At 42.2% G+C, this 18,556-nt stretch overlaps 1 protein-coding gene across 1 annotated transcript in view; it reads left to right on the forward strand.

Annotated features, from left to right (window-relative positions):
* LOC139538297 (tomoregulin-2-like) overlaps positions 1–18,556 on the forward strand; it is a 128,024-nt gene that overhangs the window by 103,908 nt on the left and 5,560 nt on the right. The window contains exons 6-9 of the mRNA XM_071340153.1: positions 1,395–1,543; positions 6,246–6,305; positions 6,661–6,787; positions 13,113–13,271. Coding sequence (XP_071196254.1) covers positions 1,395–1,543; positions 6,246–6,305; positions 6,661–6,787; positions 13,113–13,271 — 495 coding nt within the window. The remainder of the gene's footprint in view (positions 1–1,394; positions 1,544–6,245; positions 6,306–6,660; positions 6,788–13,112; positions 13,272–18,556) is intronic.

Consider the following 18,556-nt stretch of genomic DNA (forward strand, 5'->3'; position numbering starts at 1 on the left):
GTGCAGTGGTAGTGCCTATTGTGGAGAAAGTGAGAAGCTCTATTAAAAATGCATGGCCTACAGACATTATCCTTGATGACCGCCACAGATGGCCACTCGGGATGGCAAGCCTCTGAAAGCATTGCCACTTCTGGGTCTTTGTGTGTGCGCATCCATGTGTATGTGGTAATAATAGGTGGGGGATTGTGTATGCGTTATTTGTTTGTTTGTGAGTGCGAGAGTGTGTGTGCGTATAGGTCATGCATACCATTACACAGTATGTATATCTATATTTCTATGTACGAGAGTGTTTAAGTGTGTGTGGTTATGTGTGTGTTTGCAGTATGCAAATTGGGCAGAGAGCGGGTATGAAGCAAAGCCAGTGCTTTCCTCATAGACGGCTATGGACCAGGGGAAAATAAAAAAGGAGCAGAGTATAATGACAGATTTATAATTACAGTGTCTAACGTTCAGAGCTACTCAGCAAGAACTGTCTAGGGACTGCAATTTTGGTGTAATTTCTGCTGAACATGCTCACTGAGCACTTTGGGTGACACGCGCACACACGCGCGCTAACTCATGCGCGCACATTCTCACACGCTGTCGTTTAATGAAGACCGCACACACACACACAGTCAGTCAGACAGTCAGTAAGTCAGTCAGTTATGCACATGTACACATTCACGTACATACATACAGTACCAGTCAAAAGTTTGAACACACCTACTCATTTCAGGGTTTTTCTTTATTTTTACTATATTCTACTCTGTAGAATAAGAGTGAAGACATGAAAACTATGAAAGAACACATATGGAATCATGTAGTAACCAAAAAAGTGTTAAACAAATGTTTATGTTTATATTTTAGATTCTTCAAAGTAGCCACCCTTTGCCTTGATGCCAGCTTTGCACGCTCTTGGCATTCTCTCAAGAATTCCACATGTGTTATTTCATAGTTTTGATGTCTTGACTATTATTCTACATTGTAGAAAATAGTAAAAATAAAGAAAAACCCTGGAATGAGTAGGTGTGTTCAAACTTTAGACTGGTACTGTACGTGTGCATCCCCCCACACACACACTACACGCTCAGATGAACATAGAGACTTTCCGACTGAGATATAAAGTGAAATTCATGGACAAAATGGTAAACAGAATAGGAAGCATCCAACACAAAGAAACAACTTGAGTCATGCACATAAAGCAAAAACACAAACACCTACACACATACACCCACACACACACACAAACACTCCGTCTGACACACATACATGTGATAAAACAAACACAATAGGCTACACTCGGCCACAGGCGCTGATTCACTGAATGACAAATCCTGAAGAACTCCAGTTCTCCATCACTCTATTCTTTTTTTGGTGTGACCACTACTGATGCGTCCCACCATCCTTTGCGGCAGGTGTGTGTGTAACATCGACTGCTCCCACATCAGCTTCAACCCAGTTTGCGCCTCGGATGGCCATTCCTATGACAACCCCTGCCAGGTGAAGGAGGAATCGTGTCAGAAGCAGGAGCGGATCGAGGTCAAATACCTGGGCCACTGCCAAGGTGAGATATAGCTACTACAGTATACGAAACGCATTTCTGTATCTCTTTCTTCTTCTCCCTTCTCCTCTTTCTACGTTAATATTTAGTCATTTAGGCCCCATTAATATTCAATGCATTTTAAATTACATTAATATTTGGTCATTTAGGCGACCAATCAATTGCAAATATAAAATGTGTGCTATATTGGAAGTTTCAAACTCCTTACAACCATCAAAACCTCCTCTTGCAGAATATTGACGTGGAAACATGCCTCTCTTTGAATACAATGTTGATATTCTTTATCAGCAATTGGGGCCTTTGCTATTTTCTTTTGTCCAACAATTGATCCAGTGCAAAGCAATACAACACAACCACATCAACAAAACCAAGCATAAATGTGGAGCCCAGCAAATGGAGCCCAGCAATTCATATAATGAAGCATGGGCACTGTGGTTGGGTTCTGTGACTGCAACATTTGTTAGATTTTCATTGCAAATGAAGGGTTTGATTCCATATTTTTCACATTTGCGTTTTTTCATCTGAGATGGGTCCTATTCTATGTGTATGAGTTATGGTTGTTCTCTTACTTTTTGAGGCTTCTGCATATTGATGCATTAACATGACACTACACCATTCAATGGCAGCCATGTTCGCTCTGATTAACAGAATGGAACATTATGATCCATTTACATGGCACTTAAACATTCATTTACATTGGGAATATTAAAAAAATACTATGTAACTGAATATCTAGATCTACAACAATATTCAAAATTCTGAAAGTTGGCCCAACTCTCTAAGTATATGTATGGCTGGCTATATCCACTGTCCAGATGAGATGAACATCCTATATGGTTTTTGCCTCAGGCGCAAAACTGAGTCATTTAGCAAATAATTTCCATTATATTTGTCTGTTCAGTCATAAGTTAGATTTCTCTAAATGTTTTCCCACACAATGTAACCTTAATAGGCTACTGGCTGCAAACATAGGGAGGCTGCAAACAGTGGGCTGTGTCACTACGACAATAAGAATCAATCCATCCTTGACCGGGAAATTAATTGTGACAGACTTTCAATGCCCTTATTGTACGTTAAATCCTTCCCTAACGTGCATATAATCAAACTCAAAAATCTTCCCTTGATTTAACCTATCGAGAAAATTTGCTTCAAGGGCCTCCCGGGTGGCGCAGTGGTCTAGGGCACTGCATCGCAGCGCTAGCTGTGCCACCAGAGATTCTGGGTTCATGCCCAGGCTCTGTCGCAGCCGGCCGCGACCGGGAGGTCCGTGGGGCGACGCACTATTGGCCTAGCGTCGTACGGGTCAGGTAGGGTTTGGCCGGTAGGGATATTCTTGTCCCAGCGACTCCTGTGGCGGGCCGGGCGCAGTGTTATGCTAACCAAGGTCGCCAGGTGCACTGTGTTTCCTCCGACACATTGGTGCAGCTGGCTTCCGGGTTGGATGCGCGCTGTGTTAAGAAGCAGTGCGGCTTGGTTGGGTTGTGTTTCGGAGGACGCATGGCTTTCGACCTTCGTCTCTCCCGAGCTCGTACGTGAGTTGTAGCGATGAGACAAGATAGTAATTACTAACAATTGGATAACACGAAATTGGGAAGAAAAAGGGGGTAAAAAAAATATATATATTAAAAAAAGTTGCTTCAAGACATTCTCCTGTACTGCTGTATACTTTTTAGCCAGTAGTTCTGAAATTAGCGCTCACAAGCCAAAAGTGGCCCACGAAAATTGCGTACTACGTCACATATGTGCAGATATGTGCACCACCTGATTGCTCTCTGTCTCTCTCTAGCTCTGCTGTGTGTGCATCTTGCTAGCTGTCACGCAAATGGCGAGGGGCTGAAGCTCATTGGCTGGAAATCGAATTGCTAGGGGACTCGCCCAAATGGGGGAAAATGTAGGGGAAATGTCAGAGCATAGCTTCCAGGAAAACAATCGCTTTCAAACTAGGGATTTCGTGTCTATTATAGTCATTCTGCATGAATTTTATTTATTTTTTATTTTATTTATTTTACCAGGTAAGTTGACTGAGAACACGTTCTCATTTGCAGCAACGACCTGGGGAATAGTTACAGGGGAGAGGAGGGGGATGAATGAGCCAATTGTAAACTGGGGATTATTGAGGGCCAGATTGGGAATTTAGCCAGGACACCGGGGTTAACACCCCTACTCTTACGATAAGTGCCATGGGATCTTTAATGACCTCAGAGAGTCAGGACACCCGTTTAACGTCCCATCCGAAAGACGGCACCCTACACAGGGCAGTGTCCCCAATCACTGCCCTGGGGCATTGGGATATTTTTGTTTGTTTTAGACCAGAGGAAAGAGTGCCTCCTACTGGCCCTCCAACACCACTTCCAGCAGCATCTGGTCTCCCATCCAGGGACTGACCAGGACCAACCCTGCTTAGCTTCAGAAGCAAGCCAGCAGTGGTATGCAGGGTGGTATGCTACTGGTGGTATGCTGCTGAATGAACTACACATTGACACATCCAGCCCAAAATGGGTTTAAAAAAGACTTAGTAGACGCCAAAGTTCCGGAGCATGTCTTTAACTGTTAAATGTCCAAAAAATAAAACCCACATTGTATACACTGTTCACCCTCTGGATACAATAAATTGTCTATGTGATATTTGCACAATATCGTTTAAACTAATGAATCATTTTTATATGTATTTATTTATGTATTAATACTTGATTACATGTAGCGTTACTGTTTAAAATCCAATTGGGAGACTTTTTCTATTGGGTTTCTGTTGTTGAGGTGAATATACTGTGTAGCGTTTTGTCACAAAACATGATTATTTGTCTCTCTAAAATAAAATGACCTTGCAATATACACTATATATACAAAAGTATGTGGGCACCGCTTCAAATTAGTGGATTAGGCTATTTCAGCCAGAACCGTTGCTGACTGGTGTATAAAATTGAGCACACATCCATGCAATCTCCATAGACAAACATTGGAATGGGTTGTAAATTGGAATTTGTTCTTAACTGACTTGCCTAGTTAAATAAAGGTTTTTAAAAAGCCTTACTGAAGAGCTCAGTGACTTTCAACGTGGCACCGTCATAGGATGCCACCTTTCTAACAAGTCAGTTCGTAGAAATCTGCCCCGCTATAGCTGTCCCGGTCAACTGTAAGTGCTGTTATTGTGAAGTGGAAACGTCTAGGAGCAACAACGGCTCAGCCACGAAGTGGTAGGCCACACATGCTCACAGAACGGGACCACCGAGTGCTGAAGCGCGTAGCGCTTAAAAATCATCAGTCCTCGGTTGCAACACTCACTACCAAGTTCCAAACTGCCTTTGGAAGCAACGTCAGCACAAGAACTGTGCGTCAGGAGCTTCGTGAAATGGGTTTCCATGGCCGAGCAGCTGCACACAAGCCTAAGATCACCATGCGCAATGCCAAGCATCGGATGTAGTAGTGTAAAGCCATTGGACTCTGGAGCAGTGGAAATGCGTTCTCTGGAGTGATGAATCACGCTTCACCACCTAGCAGTCCAACAGACGAATCTGCATTTGGCGGATGCCAGGAGAACGCTACCTGCCCTAAGGCATAGTGACAACTGTAAAGTTTGGTGTTGGAGGAATTATGGTCTGGGGCTTTTCCAGTGAAGGGAAATCTTAACATTACAGCATACAATGACATTCTAGACAATTCTGTGCTTCCAACTTTGTGGCAACATTTTGGGGAAGGCCCTTTCCTGTTTCAGCATGACAATGCTTCAGTGTACAAAACGAGGTCCATAGAGAAATGGTTTGTCTAGATCGGTGTGGAAGAACTTGACTGGCCTGCACAGAGCCCTGACCTCCACCCCACCAAGCTCCTTTGGTATGAATTGTAACCTAATGTAGGCCTAATCGCCCAACATCAGTGCCCGACCTCACTAATGCTATTATGGCTGAATGGAAACAAGTCCCCGCAGCAATGTTTCAACATCTAGAGGCAAGCCTTCCTAGAAGAGTGGAGGCAGTTATAGCAGCAATGGGGGGACCAACTCCATATTAATGCTCAGATTTTGGAATGAGATGTTCGACGAGCAGGTGATCACATACTTTTTGGTCATTTAGTATATTTCATGTCATCGTAAGATGAAAAAATAATAGCTCTATCACTTTCACAAGATGTGTCTTCAATCAATGTCAATTTACTTACATTTCCGAAATGGAAATATTGCGTTTTGGAATGAAACCCATCAAATGGATCAATAAAGGTATAATTATATTGTATTGAAGTTTGTATTGCAATAATCAACTGACCATTAAATGGTTTGGATCATTTGAATAAGATAAATCATGATCGCTATAACACATATACTATAAATAAATCTATATCTTATGTTGTTTTGTTATCTTTTAATTGTTTGTTATTCCTTTTATTTTGTTTAATAGAGTGCTCAGAGGATATTTATTATTATAATAATTTGTCTTTTATTTCTTAAACGTTGTCCTAAATATTGTAATCCACATGATACTCTCAAAGATTAGATAATTTAACTCCTAAGTGAGGTACTGTCCTACCCTAGCTACTGGTTCAAGGTCAGTTTTGTGTTTTGACCTGTCATTTTGTCCCTAGCAAGACTCACAGAGTGCTGAACTAGGATCAGTTTTGGCCTGTTAGATCACAATTAATAAAAATAGACAGCGGGGACCTGATCCTTGATCAGCAATCCTACTTAGACTGTATTATGACTGTGCCTTCTCAGGTGACATCATGACAGGGACCAAAGCCGGAGACGGACACTATGCCAGGAAAGATTACTCAGGTAGGTGGTAAAGTGTGTGTGTGTGTGTGTGTCAGATCCATGAATGACGTGAACAATGGCAGACAGTTTAATGTGTGTCCCAAATGGCACTTTTGACAAGGGCCAATATGACTCTGGTCAAAGTAATGCACTATATAGGGGAAAAGGTGCCATTTGGGACGCAGGCCAAATTGAATAACATGTCGACTATTAGCATCAGGGATGTCAGTGGTGGATAAATGTAATTTACACAGCTTTTAATCGGATGAACAGCAGTTACGCTATTATGCTAAATTACTGACACTCACCTTTACCCTTTCAATCCTATAATTTCTATCCCTAACCTTCAGTTCTTCTGTGCTCTGTGCGTGTGTAGAAGAGAAGCCGGACCAGAGAGGAGAGGTGGCCATAGGCTTGTACATCCCCTGTCCTGAGCACTACAAGAACTACTGTGTCCACGGAGAGTGTGAATATCCCAACATACTGTCTGTGCCGTCCTGCAGGTATGCACACACAGGCCTACACACGGACGCATATGTGTAGACACACATACCAGTACATAGTGACCAGTGTTGGGGTCGTTACTCCAAAAAAGTTAGATATTTAAGCAATAAGGCATGAGAACCCGGAGATTATCGTGTGATAACTCCTTACTTAGGGCTGATCTTAGGCCCAAGGCTAAGCTTTTTTTTTTAAATGGTTGCCAACATATTAGATAAGATTAACAACATGTTTTCATTGAAAACATTAATTTAGTGAGTACATTTGTTGAAATGGAATTATGGCATTATGTCGTCATGGCAGTTTGCAGGGATTATCGTGAATACCTGATTTAAATTCTCGTAGGGGGCTTGGGCTAATGCATCTAAATGTGCGAAGTATGATTAAAAAAATGTCCACAATTGATATTTGGGTACAGGACTTGTGTCCTGATATTCTGGTTCTCCGGGAAACATGGTTAAATGGTCCTGTATCTGATAAAGACATTGAAGTAGATGATTATAATGTAGTTGGATGTGACAGATTACAGAAAGGCGGAAGAGTGGCCATATATGTAAAATCTAATTCCATGGCGTCCCAATCTTTAAAATATTTCTGTTCCCAAGAAATTTGAGCTCCTGGTTGTAGTGTCCATAAACCAGAATAAACATGTATTTGTTACTGGGATTTACTGCCCCTCTGCTGCCATGGTTGATGCTATTGGTGCTATATCCGAGTGTTTAACACCTTTTTTGTCCTCAGAGTTGTCCTCACTTAAGTAGTACTTTCACCCTCCTGCTGTGTTCCGGTCGAATTGGACCGATTGACAAGTTTTCTCTCTGAAAAATGTAGTTATTTTAATCTGATTGTCATAAGGTTCCATGACTTTGTTCACAAAAATTACCGGTCATTAGAAATGAATGGGTGAGACTACAATTAGTGTATAAAATTGAGTTCAGGCACATGCCCGTTCATCAGATGGACACCCTTCCACTCCCAGATGCCCATATCCCCGCATGCATGTGTGTTTGAGCACACACACACACACCCACACCTCACTCCGCTTCTTGGCTTCCATGGCAACCCCCACGGGAACCTTTCCCCAATAGAATCTTTCCCCCACGGGAACCACACCTGTTGGCATTCTCACAAACAATCGCAACATTGTTTCAATAATATATAGAACTTTTCTCACAGCTCTGGTGTATAAAGCTTTTTTAAGGCCTTGCTCACAATTCATTCTGTGGCAGCACAATGACCAAACGATATACTGTATGTGAGACTCTTGATCATATCTTTGATCATGACACTGGTGAGGAGAGTCCTTGTTAAACTTTGACACAAAGTAGTCTGTGATAAATAACACAATAGGTTTCATCTGAGTATTTGTTATAGTCAAAATAATCCATACATTATGCTTTCTTTTTACTCAAAGACGAGTTGTATGAGCTCAGGTCAATGAGGCCTACAGGCCATAAATAGCAAATAGAAGTTCAAAACTTGTAATGTTCACAAGAACTTAAGTTGATAAAAACATCTAACACAACATTAGGTGATAATATATGTATTATTATGGATTTATAATCAGCTATAATGGGGCGGTCATTTTGGACCGGGAACACAGAATTAAAAAACATGAAACGAACACAACAGGAGGGTTAAAGTATTTTTACTTAATTATTTTACACCACTGCTAATCACCCTCATCAATATTTGTATAGTGGAGTGTTTGCATATATCTCAGTGATCATTGTCCCATAGTATGTATTAGAGATACGAAACAGCAAAATACTAATCCTTGTTTAACTAAGTTAAGAAGAGACATTTTAAAAAGTTTTCTCCTCAAGGGTTTTCACATGACATGTTCTACTCTGATTTAGCCACTATCTCCTGTATTCCTGACCCTGAGTTGGCTCTAGAACATTTCTCCTCCATATATATTTCTCTGGCAGATAAACACCCTCCTTTTAAACAATTCAGAGTCAAAGATAGATCTAACCCTTGGTTTTCTTTTGAGCTATCTGAGCTCATTCAGATGAGAAATCAGGCCTGGGCCAAAGCAAGGAAAACTGACTGTAGTGGACTGGCAATCTTTCAGACAATTGACAAACAGATGTACTATCTCGATTAAGAAAGCTAAATCAAGCTCATTTTTAAGCTCTGTCTATGACTCTGCTGGTGATCCTTCTAGATTTTGGAAAAAAGTAAATGCAGTGAAGCGTACAAATTCCTCTTATTCCCTGGCAAAAGCAAGTTCTGTCTGACTCTGGCATCATAACTGAGAATAATGGAATAAGTGATGCTTTTAATCATCATTTTATCCCGGCAGGCTTTTTATTTGAGGAAAACAGTGGTTTAATTGACCCTGGTTAGTCAATCGACCGCTCTTCCCTCTGCCATTCTCTAGCTGACTCGACAGTTAACCCGTCAACTTCTAGTGAATCTTTGTTTTAATTTGAACAATTTACTATCTGTGATGTGCTAGATGCCTTGATGTAAAAAAAATCCACTGGGGCTATTATGCTTTATCCATTTTTGCTGCAGCTCTCTGCCCCCCTGATTGGTGAATCATTAATCCACATTTTTTACGGTTACATCTGATACTATCCCCAAGGTTTGGAAGGCAGCCCATGTACTCCCCCTTGACAAAGGTGGTGGCCCTATTTATGTATTCTAAATGTACATCAGTCTGGTTTTAGTCCAGGTCATAGCACTCACTGCTGCATTCCTAGTTATAAATGATGTGGTTGACTGTGTGGATAAAAGGCAACATTGTGCTGCCCTCTTCGAAGACTTTCGATACTGTTGATCACTCATTGCTAATTCAGAGCCTTTCCTCAATTGGTCTAGGCTGCATGTAAAATGGTTTAAAAATTACTTGACAGATAGAACTCAATGTGTATGTACTGATGTTGTTAAATCATGTTTCCTGGATATTACGAAAGGTGTCCTGCAGGGGTCGATTTTGGGTCCTGTACTTTTTACTGTTTACATTGACAAATCGATTTGTCTGTAAAAAACTGTAACCTGCATTTATATTCCAGGTACTGTTGTGTATGCTATTGCCACACGGTTACCTTCATTGTATTACAGAAAAACTTTATTGACCTGACATTTGTATTGAATACAGGTAAAACTAAGTATATTTTGTTCTCTAGAGTGCATAAAAATAACTGATGATTTAATTATGTTCTTTGGTTGGTGTCCATATTGATTGTGTCCCTGCTTGCAAATATCTGGGCATCTAAATAGATGAAAAGCAGTCTTTTAAAAAGCATATTGACAGCCTGGGGTTCGAACCCAGGCTGTGTCACAACCGGTCGTGACCAGGAGACCCATTGGACAGCACACAATTGGCCACGTGTCTTTCGGGTTAGGTGAGGGTTTGCTCTAGCGACTCCTTGTGGCGGGCCGGGCGCCTGCAAAGCTTGGATTTTGTATTCATATTGGTGTGTGTATTTTCTGTCATTTATGTAATTCAAGGTTCACCTTTGAAAGAGACCTTGGTCTCAGTATGATTCCCTGATAAAATCAAGGTTCAATAAAAATAAATAAAATAAATAAACTCCCTTCTACCAACCAATCAGCATCCAGGATGCAATCAACCCGTTCTACAATACCTATTACTCGTTACTTCTTTCAACTTCTTTATTTACTTGTAATTAGATACACCATTCGTTGCATTACTTTTGCGTCACGTCCCAAAATGTTGTGCGTCCTCACCCGATGTAAACAATGTCAACGTTACATTGCATTACCGTGGATAAGGGCTGCGTTTCCTCCACTACGTACCCAGCCACAAGCTTGTTCAGCTCTCGCTGGGTTACAGGCTGTCTTCCTGAACGATTAAAATGTAGCCTAGGTCGTGTTTCGATGAGGTAGGCCTACAGTCATCTTTAGCAGCAGTAGTCGGGGCTCGGGGCTCTTTCTCTTTGAGGTTTGTGTTGATATGTTGCTTTTTGCAGGTGCTGCAAGAGATTGGAATTTGTATTTCTAGCAGTGGAGAGGTGTTTCTTGCCTGGACACAGCTTACATTTGACAGTTATTCTCGTCATTTTGTTCTCCATACCGAATCAAACTCATGGGAGTACTTTTGAACTTTTATTTAACTAACTACTACTTCCACGCTCAGAAACTCAATGTTTTAGACGCTTCTGCCATTTTTCATCTCCCTCACTAAAGCAGTTCGTAGTAGTGCGTGCGTAAACAGGAACTTTGGTGAGAGGACGTCAGACTCGAGGACACAAAAAAAAGTGGAATCTGTAATAGGAAGGAAGGGAATGATAACAAAAGTAACGATGACCTATCTTTGATCAGTAACTGTAATATTATTACACAAATTGGAACAGTACTACGTTATATTACTAATTACCGCAAAATGTCATACTATTCGTGTAACGTATTACTTTGTAATGCATTACCCCCAACACTGATAGTGACACACACACAACCTCACCCCCCCCCACCCACCCACCCACACACACATGCTGACACATACACACACAAGACATATACCTATAATTACTAACCCACACAGAAACCCCCCTCCCTCCCCACACACATACACCCCTGATCAGCTGTGCCCCATCCAGCCCTCTAGGTGAGTGATAAGCCCATGGTCAGGCCAAGCCCATTAACCTGTGGGGTCAGTGGGATTGTGCTGCGGTCACAGCCACAGGGCTTTAGCCTCTTCTCATCTCTCCCCTCACAGAAACATGGCTCTACCCCCCTAGCTCTTCAAGCCTACATGCCCTGCATACTGAATAGTGGTGATAGTTGAATGGGAAAAATAGGGGAAGGTCTCTGGCACCACCAGCTGTATGGAGGAGGTAGTGTTTTGATGAATGGGAGTGTTGATTTAGGATCCAGTTTTGTGATTTCATGGACAGGGGGGAACTGATCATAGATCAGCACTTCTACTTTCAGATGTTTGATAAATACTGCCCCTGTTCAAGGTTTAAGGTAGAAGTTGATATTTTACCTCTGATCGAGGATCAGTTTATCCAAATGACAATTCCTAATCTTAACCATTAAGGAGAAAATTGCCAAACTGATCTTATATCAGTGTCTACGGACCACTTCATCCTTCTCCATTGGAATAACTGTGAGAGGACAGAGAGTTTGCTCTCAGTACACCTGTCCACTGCATCATGGTGAAAGATATGTGAGGAAAGAGAAAAGGGAGTGGGAGGGAGATGTTAAGGTTGAGTAAAGGAGAGGTGGAAATAGAAGGGAGCGAGGGAAGAGAGGTGAGAGAGAGAGAAGATATAAGAAAAGGAGAGAGAGAGAAATAGCTAAGGTTGAGGGGATAAAAGAGTAGTCTGACTTTCGCTCACCCTCATGTGTCCCACTGAGAAATGACTGTGTGTGTGTGTGTGTGTGTGTGTGTGTGTGTGTGTGTGTGTGTGTGTGTGTGTGTGTGTGTGTGTGTGTGTGTGTGTGTGTGTGTGTGTGTGTGTGTGTGTGTGTGTGTGGACGTGTTTAACTATTCTTGTGGGGACCAGAAGTCCCTACAAGAATAGTAGACGAACAAAAAGTTGACCAGTTGGGGACATTTTGTTAGTCCCCACAAGGTCAAATGCTATTTCTAGGGGGTTTAGGGTTAAGGTTAGAATTAGTGTTAGGGTTAGAATTAAGTTAAATATTAAGGTTAGGAGCTAGGGTTAGTTTTAGGGTTAGGAGCTAGGTTTAGGGTTAGGATAAAGTTTAGGTTTTTGGGTTAGGGTTAGGGTTAGGGTAAGAGTACGGGTTAGGATTAGGGTTAGGGTTAGGGGTTAGGGAAAATAGGATTTTGAATGGAACTGAATTGTATCTCCCTACAAGGTTAGCTGTACAAGACTGTGTGTGTGTGTGTGTGTGTGTGTGTGTGTGTGTGTGTGTGTGTGTGTGTGTGTGTGTGTGTGTGTGTGTGTGTGTGTGTGTGTGTGTGTGTGTGTGTGTGTGTGTGTGTGTGTGTGTGTGTGTGTGTGTGTGCCTGTACAGAGCAGGGAGATGCAGGTGTTGGTAGGAACAACCTCCCCAGAGAAAGAGATAGTTGGAGAGATGGACATACTGATTAAAATATACCACTTTTAGCCCCCCCCCAACACACACACTCACAACTACCGCATTCAGATATAATGCACACGTACAGTTACTTCAAGCACTAACTTAAAGACACACATTAGCCTGTACACTGTGGTGACCTCAAATGCAAACACAAACATGTATCATGTACACAAACTAACATCAACCTTTGTGTATGTGCTTATTTGTTTGTGTGTGTGTGTGTGTGTGTGTGTGTGTGTGCGTGTGCGTGTGCGTGTGCGTGCGTGTGCGTGTGCGTGTGTGTGTGTGAGTGTCTGTCAGCTGTCACTCAGGCTTCAGCGGACCCCAGTGTGAAAATAAGGAGTACAATGTGCTCTACGTGGTCCCCGGCTCTGGCAAGCTGCGCTACGTCCTCATCGCCTCCATCATCGGAGCTCTGCAGGTGGCCATCATCTGTGTGGTGGTGCTCTGTATTACCAGGTAGGACACACACACACAAACTTGCATACACACACAGTACACAGACGCAGGTACACGCATACAAGCACACATACACATTGTGCAATCACACACACACATACACAAACTTGTGTGAGCAAGCATGTGCATTATGCCAGTGCTTCTCAACCAAAGGTTGTACCCTTGGGGTACCTAGGCTAGCCACAGGAGGTACTTGGAAAGACCGATAAGAACATTGGCCTAATGATCAGGTTCACACAAGGGGGTACTTTGGGCAGAGCAAAATTAGATTGGGGGTTGAGAACCACTACATTAGGCAACCATATGTGTAAACTCTCACATGCTGTGCATACACACTTTGGTAAACCGTGAGGTGTTGGGTTGAGCGTGCAGAGATTAACACAGAGACAGGGAGGTTTTAGTCCACATGTTTGAAAAACATAATTCCACTTTGACATTATGGGTATTGTGTGTAGGCCAGTGACCAAAAATCTAAATGTAATCTATTTTAAATTCAGGCTGTAACACAACAAAATGTGGAAAAAGTAAAAGGGTGTGAAAACTTTCTGAAGGCACTGTATGTGCGTTCACACCCACTTCTACAGAGGACTACATACACAAACAGAGATCCATGATGAGAGGTAGTGCATCATAGGGGGTTACGTTTTGGTGCTGCGGAGGGAACGTGGAAAGGTCATCTTGACCTATGCAAGACATGACATTTAATAAAGTAAAAAAAAAAAAGCTATAACCAAGATGAAACGAGAGCGAGACAGAGAGAGAGAAATCAAGACGACAGGGAGGGAGGGAGGGAGGGAGAGAGAGAGCGAAATCAAGACGACATGGAGGGAGGGAGAGAGAGAGAGAGAGAGAGAGAGAGAGAGAGAGAGAGAGAGAGAGAGAGAGAGAGAGAGAGAGAGAGAGAGTCTGTGTAGGTCAAGAGAGAAAGATGAGCTCCCACATTTTTCAGCGTGTTTTTACAAAAAGTTAGATTTAGAGTTAGATAAACTTGGATTTCGGCAAGGACATATACAGGATACTACCCTCTACTACCCTCTTTCAATCCAAATCAAAACTACAAACCTATAACCCCGATTTTGGACAAAATTACCTGGAAGGATTCCTACTACCAAAGATTTCCAAGCTTTACAGCAAATGCTCTGGCAAACAAACAACATAAACCTGAAAACACCATCCAACCTGGAACTGAGTGAGTAATGTTTAGTCTGAAGCCATGTTTAAAGCCAAGAAGTAAATACATTACAATTATATATTTGACTCTATAAGGACTGAATGTTAAGTTAAGGCTACCAAGCTTGCTAGGACAGAACGTATCTGACTGCAATTTCAATTAGCACTGAGGTGTGAAATGAGAGGTGTACAAGCCCTTTAGCCCAACAATGGCAGGAGAGTTTCACAGCCTACCCCGCCTTTGAAGCCCTTTCCCGATGTTCAGAGGTCATTACAATACAGGAAGTATGGCATTACCTCAGTGAGGATGCTGACTAAGAAAATTAACAAATAGCTGATTGATGCAGTGTTTTATATGCACTGCAGAGATAATTGCTTGATGGAAAAGTGTTTTCTCATATGATCTTTTTTAGTATTTGTCAAGAGCTACAGTTGTTTTTCCCCTGTTGTAAATGTCTTTCAAATTATTTCATTCTTTGGATGTAAAAAATTATTAGGCACGAAATGCGTACAAAAATACTTTTTTTTTGCTCCTTATGGAAAAACAAGAGACACTTTTTGATTACTATTATAAAAATGGGTACATAAGCAACTTAATCTTCCACACAGACCATCGCTTGGCTTGGCACAATGCTATGTTAACACACTACCCCTCTGTTAAGAGGGGGTGGTGTTATCGATGGGTGGAAACTCAGGATATTAGACAACGAGGACTTTGGGTCAGCCAATGTCAACCTGTTCAAGTCTGGAACAGTAATGGTACAGGGCAACCCCAAACAGTTTCAGCTGGACTTTCACATAATCAAAAAGATAGCTTAGCAGGATAAGCTCTCTCTATAGAAAGATACCCCCAGCCCGAGCGTGTCAGACCAGACCTCTTCATTATACAACACCACAGACAAGCAATCTCAAGCAGAAAGTCAACCTCCCAGCACAGAGAACTACTACCTCATTGAAATTAAGGATAAATTCACCCAGCTGGAGGTAAGGCAGGTGGAGCTGGAACACCTGGAACACTCTCCAGTCAACCAGACCTGGAGAGCTGGAGGTGGAGAGAGACATATCTGCGCTCTGGACTGTGGTGAGACAACATCAATAGGAGAAGGAGCAGGAAAAGAACAGAGCACTAGAGGAGGTGAAAGTGAAAGGTGGAAGTGCTCGAGGAGAAGGTGAGAACAATGACGTGTGACAGAGAGCAAACCATTAGAGAGCTGGCCACCCCCGCAGAGAAGCCAGCAGAACAGCCCACCTCAGACCCTGACCATAGCCTCGACATCACAGCAGGACAGACAAATGAAGAACCCCAGGCCCAGGGCATCCCACCTCCTCTGAGCACCCCCCCCTGTCAGCCATCTTGATAGCCCAACTGACAACCCCCCCGTACCCACTGAGGACATACAGTCAGAAGTTTACATACACCTTAGCCAAATACATTTAAACTCAGTTTTTCACAATTCTTGAAATGTAATCCTAGTAAAAAATTCCCTGTTTTATGTCAGTTAAGATCGCCACTTTATTTTAAGAATGTGAAATGGCAAAGAGAATGATTTATTTCAACTTTTATTTCTTTCATCACATTCCCAGTGGGTCAGAAGTTTACATACACTCAATTAGTATTTGGTAGCATTGCCTTTCAATTGTTTAACTTGGGTCAAACGTTTCGGGTAGCCTTCCACAAGCTTCCCACAATAAGTTGGGTGAATTTTGGCCCATTCCTCCTGACAGAGCTGGTGTAACTGAGTCAGGTTTGTAGGCCTCCTTGCTCGCACACGCTTTTTCAGTTCTGCCTACAAATGTTCTATAGGATTGAGGTCAGGGCTTTGTGATGGCCACTCCAATACCTTGACTTTGTTGTCCTTAAGCCATTTTGCCACAACTTTGGAAATATGCTTGGGGTCATTGTCCATTTGGAAGACCCATTAGTGACCAAGCTTTAACTTCCTGACTGACGTCTTGAGAATGTTGATTCAATATATCCACATAATTTTCCTACCTCATGATGCCATCTATTTTGTGGAGTGCACCAGTCTCTCCTGCAGAAAAGCACCCCCAAAACATGATGCTTCCGCCCTCGTGCTTCACGGTCGGGATGGTGTTCTTCGGCTTGCAAGCCTCCCCCTTTTTCCTCCAAACATAACGATGGTCATTATGGCCAAACGGTCCTATTTTTGTTTCGTCAGACCAGTGGACATTTCTTGAAAAAGTACGATCTATGTCCCCATGTGCAGTTGCAAACCGTAGTCTGGCTTTTTTATGGCGGTTTTGGAGCAGTGGCTTCTTCCTTGCTGAGCGGCCTTTCGGGTTATGTCGATAAAATGTACTTCTGTGTGCTACCTATATCCCCCCCACTTGAATCCCCATACTTTAATGAAGACAGCTTCTCCATCCTGGAGGGGGAAATCAATCATTTCCAGGCCCAGGGACATGTACTAATCTGTGGCAGCCTAAATGCGAGAGCTGGACAAGAACCTGACACCCTCAGCACACAGGGGGACAAACATCTAATTGGAGGTGACAGCATTCCCTCCCCCATATGCCCCCTTGGCTACAACTACGACAACATAACCAACCGAAACGGGTCACAACTCCTGGATCTCTGTCACATGCTGGGTATGTACATAGTCAATGGTAGGCTTCGAGGGGATTCCTATGGTAGATACACCTATAGCTCATCTCTTGGTAGTAGTACTGTAGACTACTTTATCACTGACCTCAACCCAGAGTCTCTCAGAGCATTCACAGTCAGTCCACTGACACACCTATCAGATCACAGCAAAATCACAGTCTTCTTGAACAGAACAATACTCAATCATGAGGCATCAAAGCCAAAGGAACTGAATAATGTAAAGAAACGCAATAGATGGAAGGAAAGTAGTGTGGAAACCTACCAAAAAACATTTAGACAACAACAAATGTAATCACTTTTAGACTTCCCGGACAAAACATTACACTGTAATAGTGAAGGTGTAAACTTGGCAATAGAAAATCTAAACAGTATAGTTGACCTCTCAGCTTCCCTATCAAATAAAAAATGTCAAACAGCAAACCAAAGAAAATTAATAACAATGACAAATGGTTTGATGAAGAATGCAAAAACCTAAGAATGAAATTGAGAAACCTATCCAACCAAAAACATAGAGACACAGAAAACTTGAGCATACACCATCACTATGGTGAATCACTAAAACAATACAGAAATACACTATGGAAAAAGAAGGTACAGCACGTCAGAAATCAGCTCGATGTAATTGACTCTAACCACTTCTGTGAAAATGGAAAACAGTAAACAAACAACAACACGAAGAGTTATCTATCCAGAATGGAGATGTATGGGTTAACCACTTCTCCAATCTTTTTGGCCCTATAACAAAGAACAAACAGCAAAAACATATACATGATCAAATACAAATCTTAGAATCAACAGTATTAAAGACCAGAACCCACTGGATTCTCCAATTACATTGAATGAACAACAGGACAAAATACAAACCCTCCTACCCAAACAAACTAACCAAAACAAAGCAGTCTTCTCCTGCTTTGATGATTTCAAAAAAGCTTTTGACTCAATTTGGCATTAGGGTCTGCTATACAAATTGATGTAAAGTGATGTTGGGGGAAAATCATACGACATTATAAATTCCATGTACACAAACAACAAATGTGCGGTTAAAATTGGCAAATAAAACACACATTTCTTTCCACAGGGCCGTGGGGTGAGACAGGGATGCAGCTTAAGCCCCACCCTCTTCAACATATATATACGAATTGGCGAGGGCACTAGAACAGTCTGCAGCACCCGGCCTCACCCTACTATAATCCGAAGTCAAATGTCTACTGTTTGCTGATGATCTGGTGCTTCTGTCCCCAAACAAGGAGGGCCTACAGCAGCACCTAGATCTTCTGCACAGATTCTGTGAGACCTGGGTACTGACAGTAAATCTCAGTAAGACAAAAATAATGGTGTTCCAAAAATGGTCCAGTTGTCAGCACCACAAATACAAATTCCATCTAGACACCGTTGCCCAAGAGCAGGGTTTCCCAAACTCTGTCCTCGGGACCCCAAGGAGTATACATTTAGTTTTTTGCCCTAGCACTACACAGCTGATTCAAATAAT

This window comes from Salvelinus alpinus, chromosome 14 (genome assembly GCF_045679555.1).
Source record: "Salvelinus alpinus chromosome 14, SLU_Salpinus.1, whole genome shotgun sequence".
Lineage (NCBI taxonomy): Eukaryota > Metazoa > Chordata > Actinopteri > Salmoniformes > Salmonidae > Salvelinus > Salvelinus alpinus.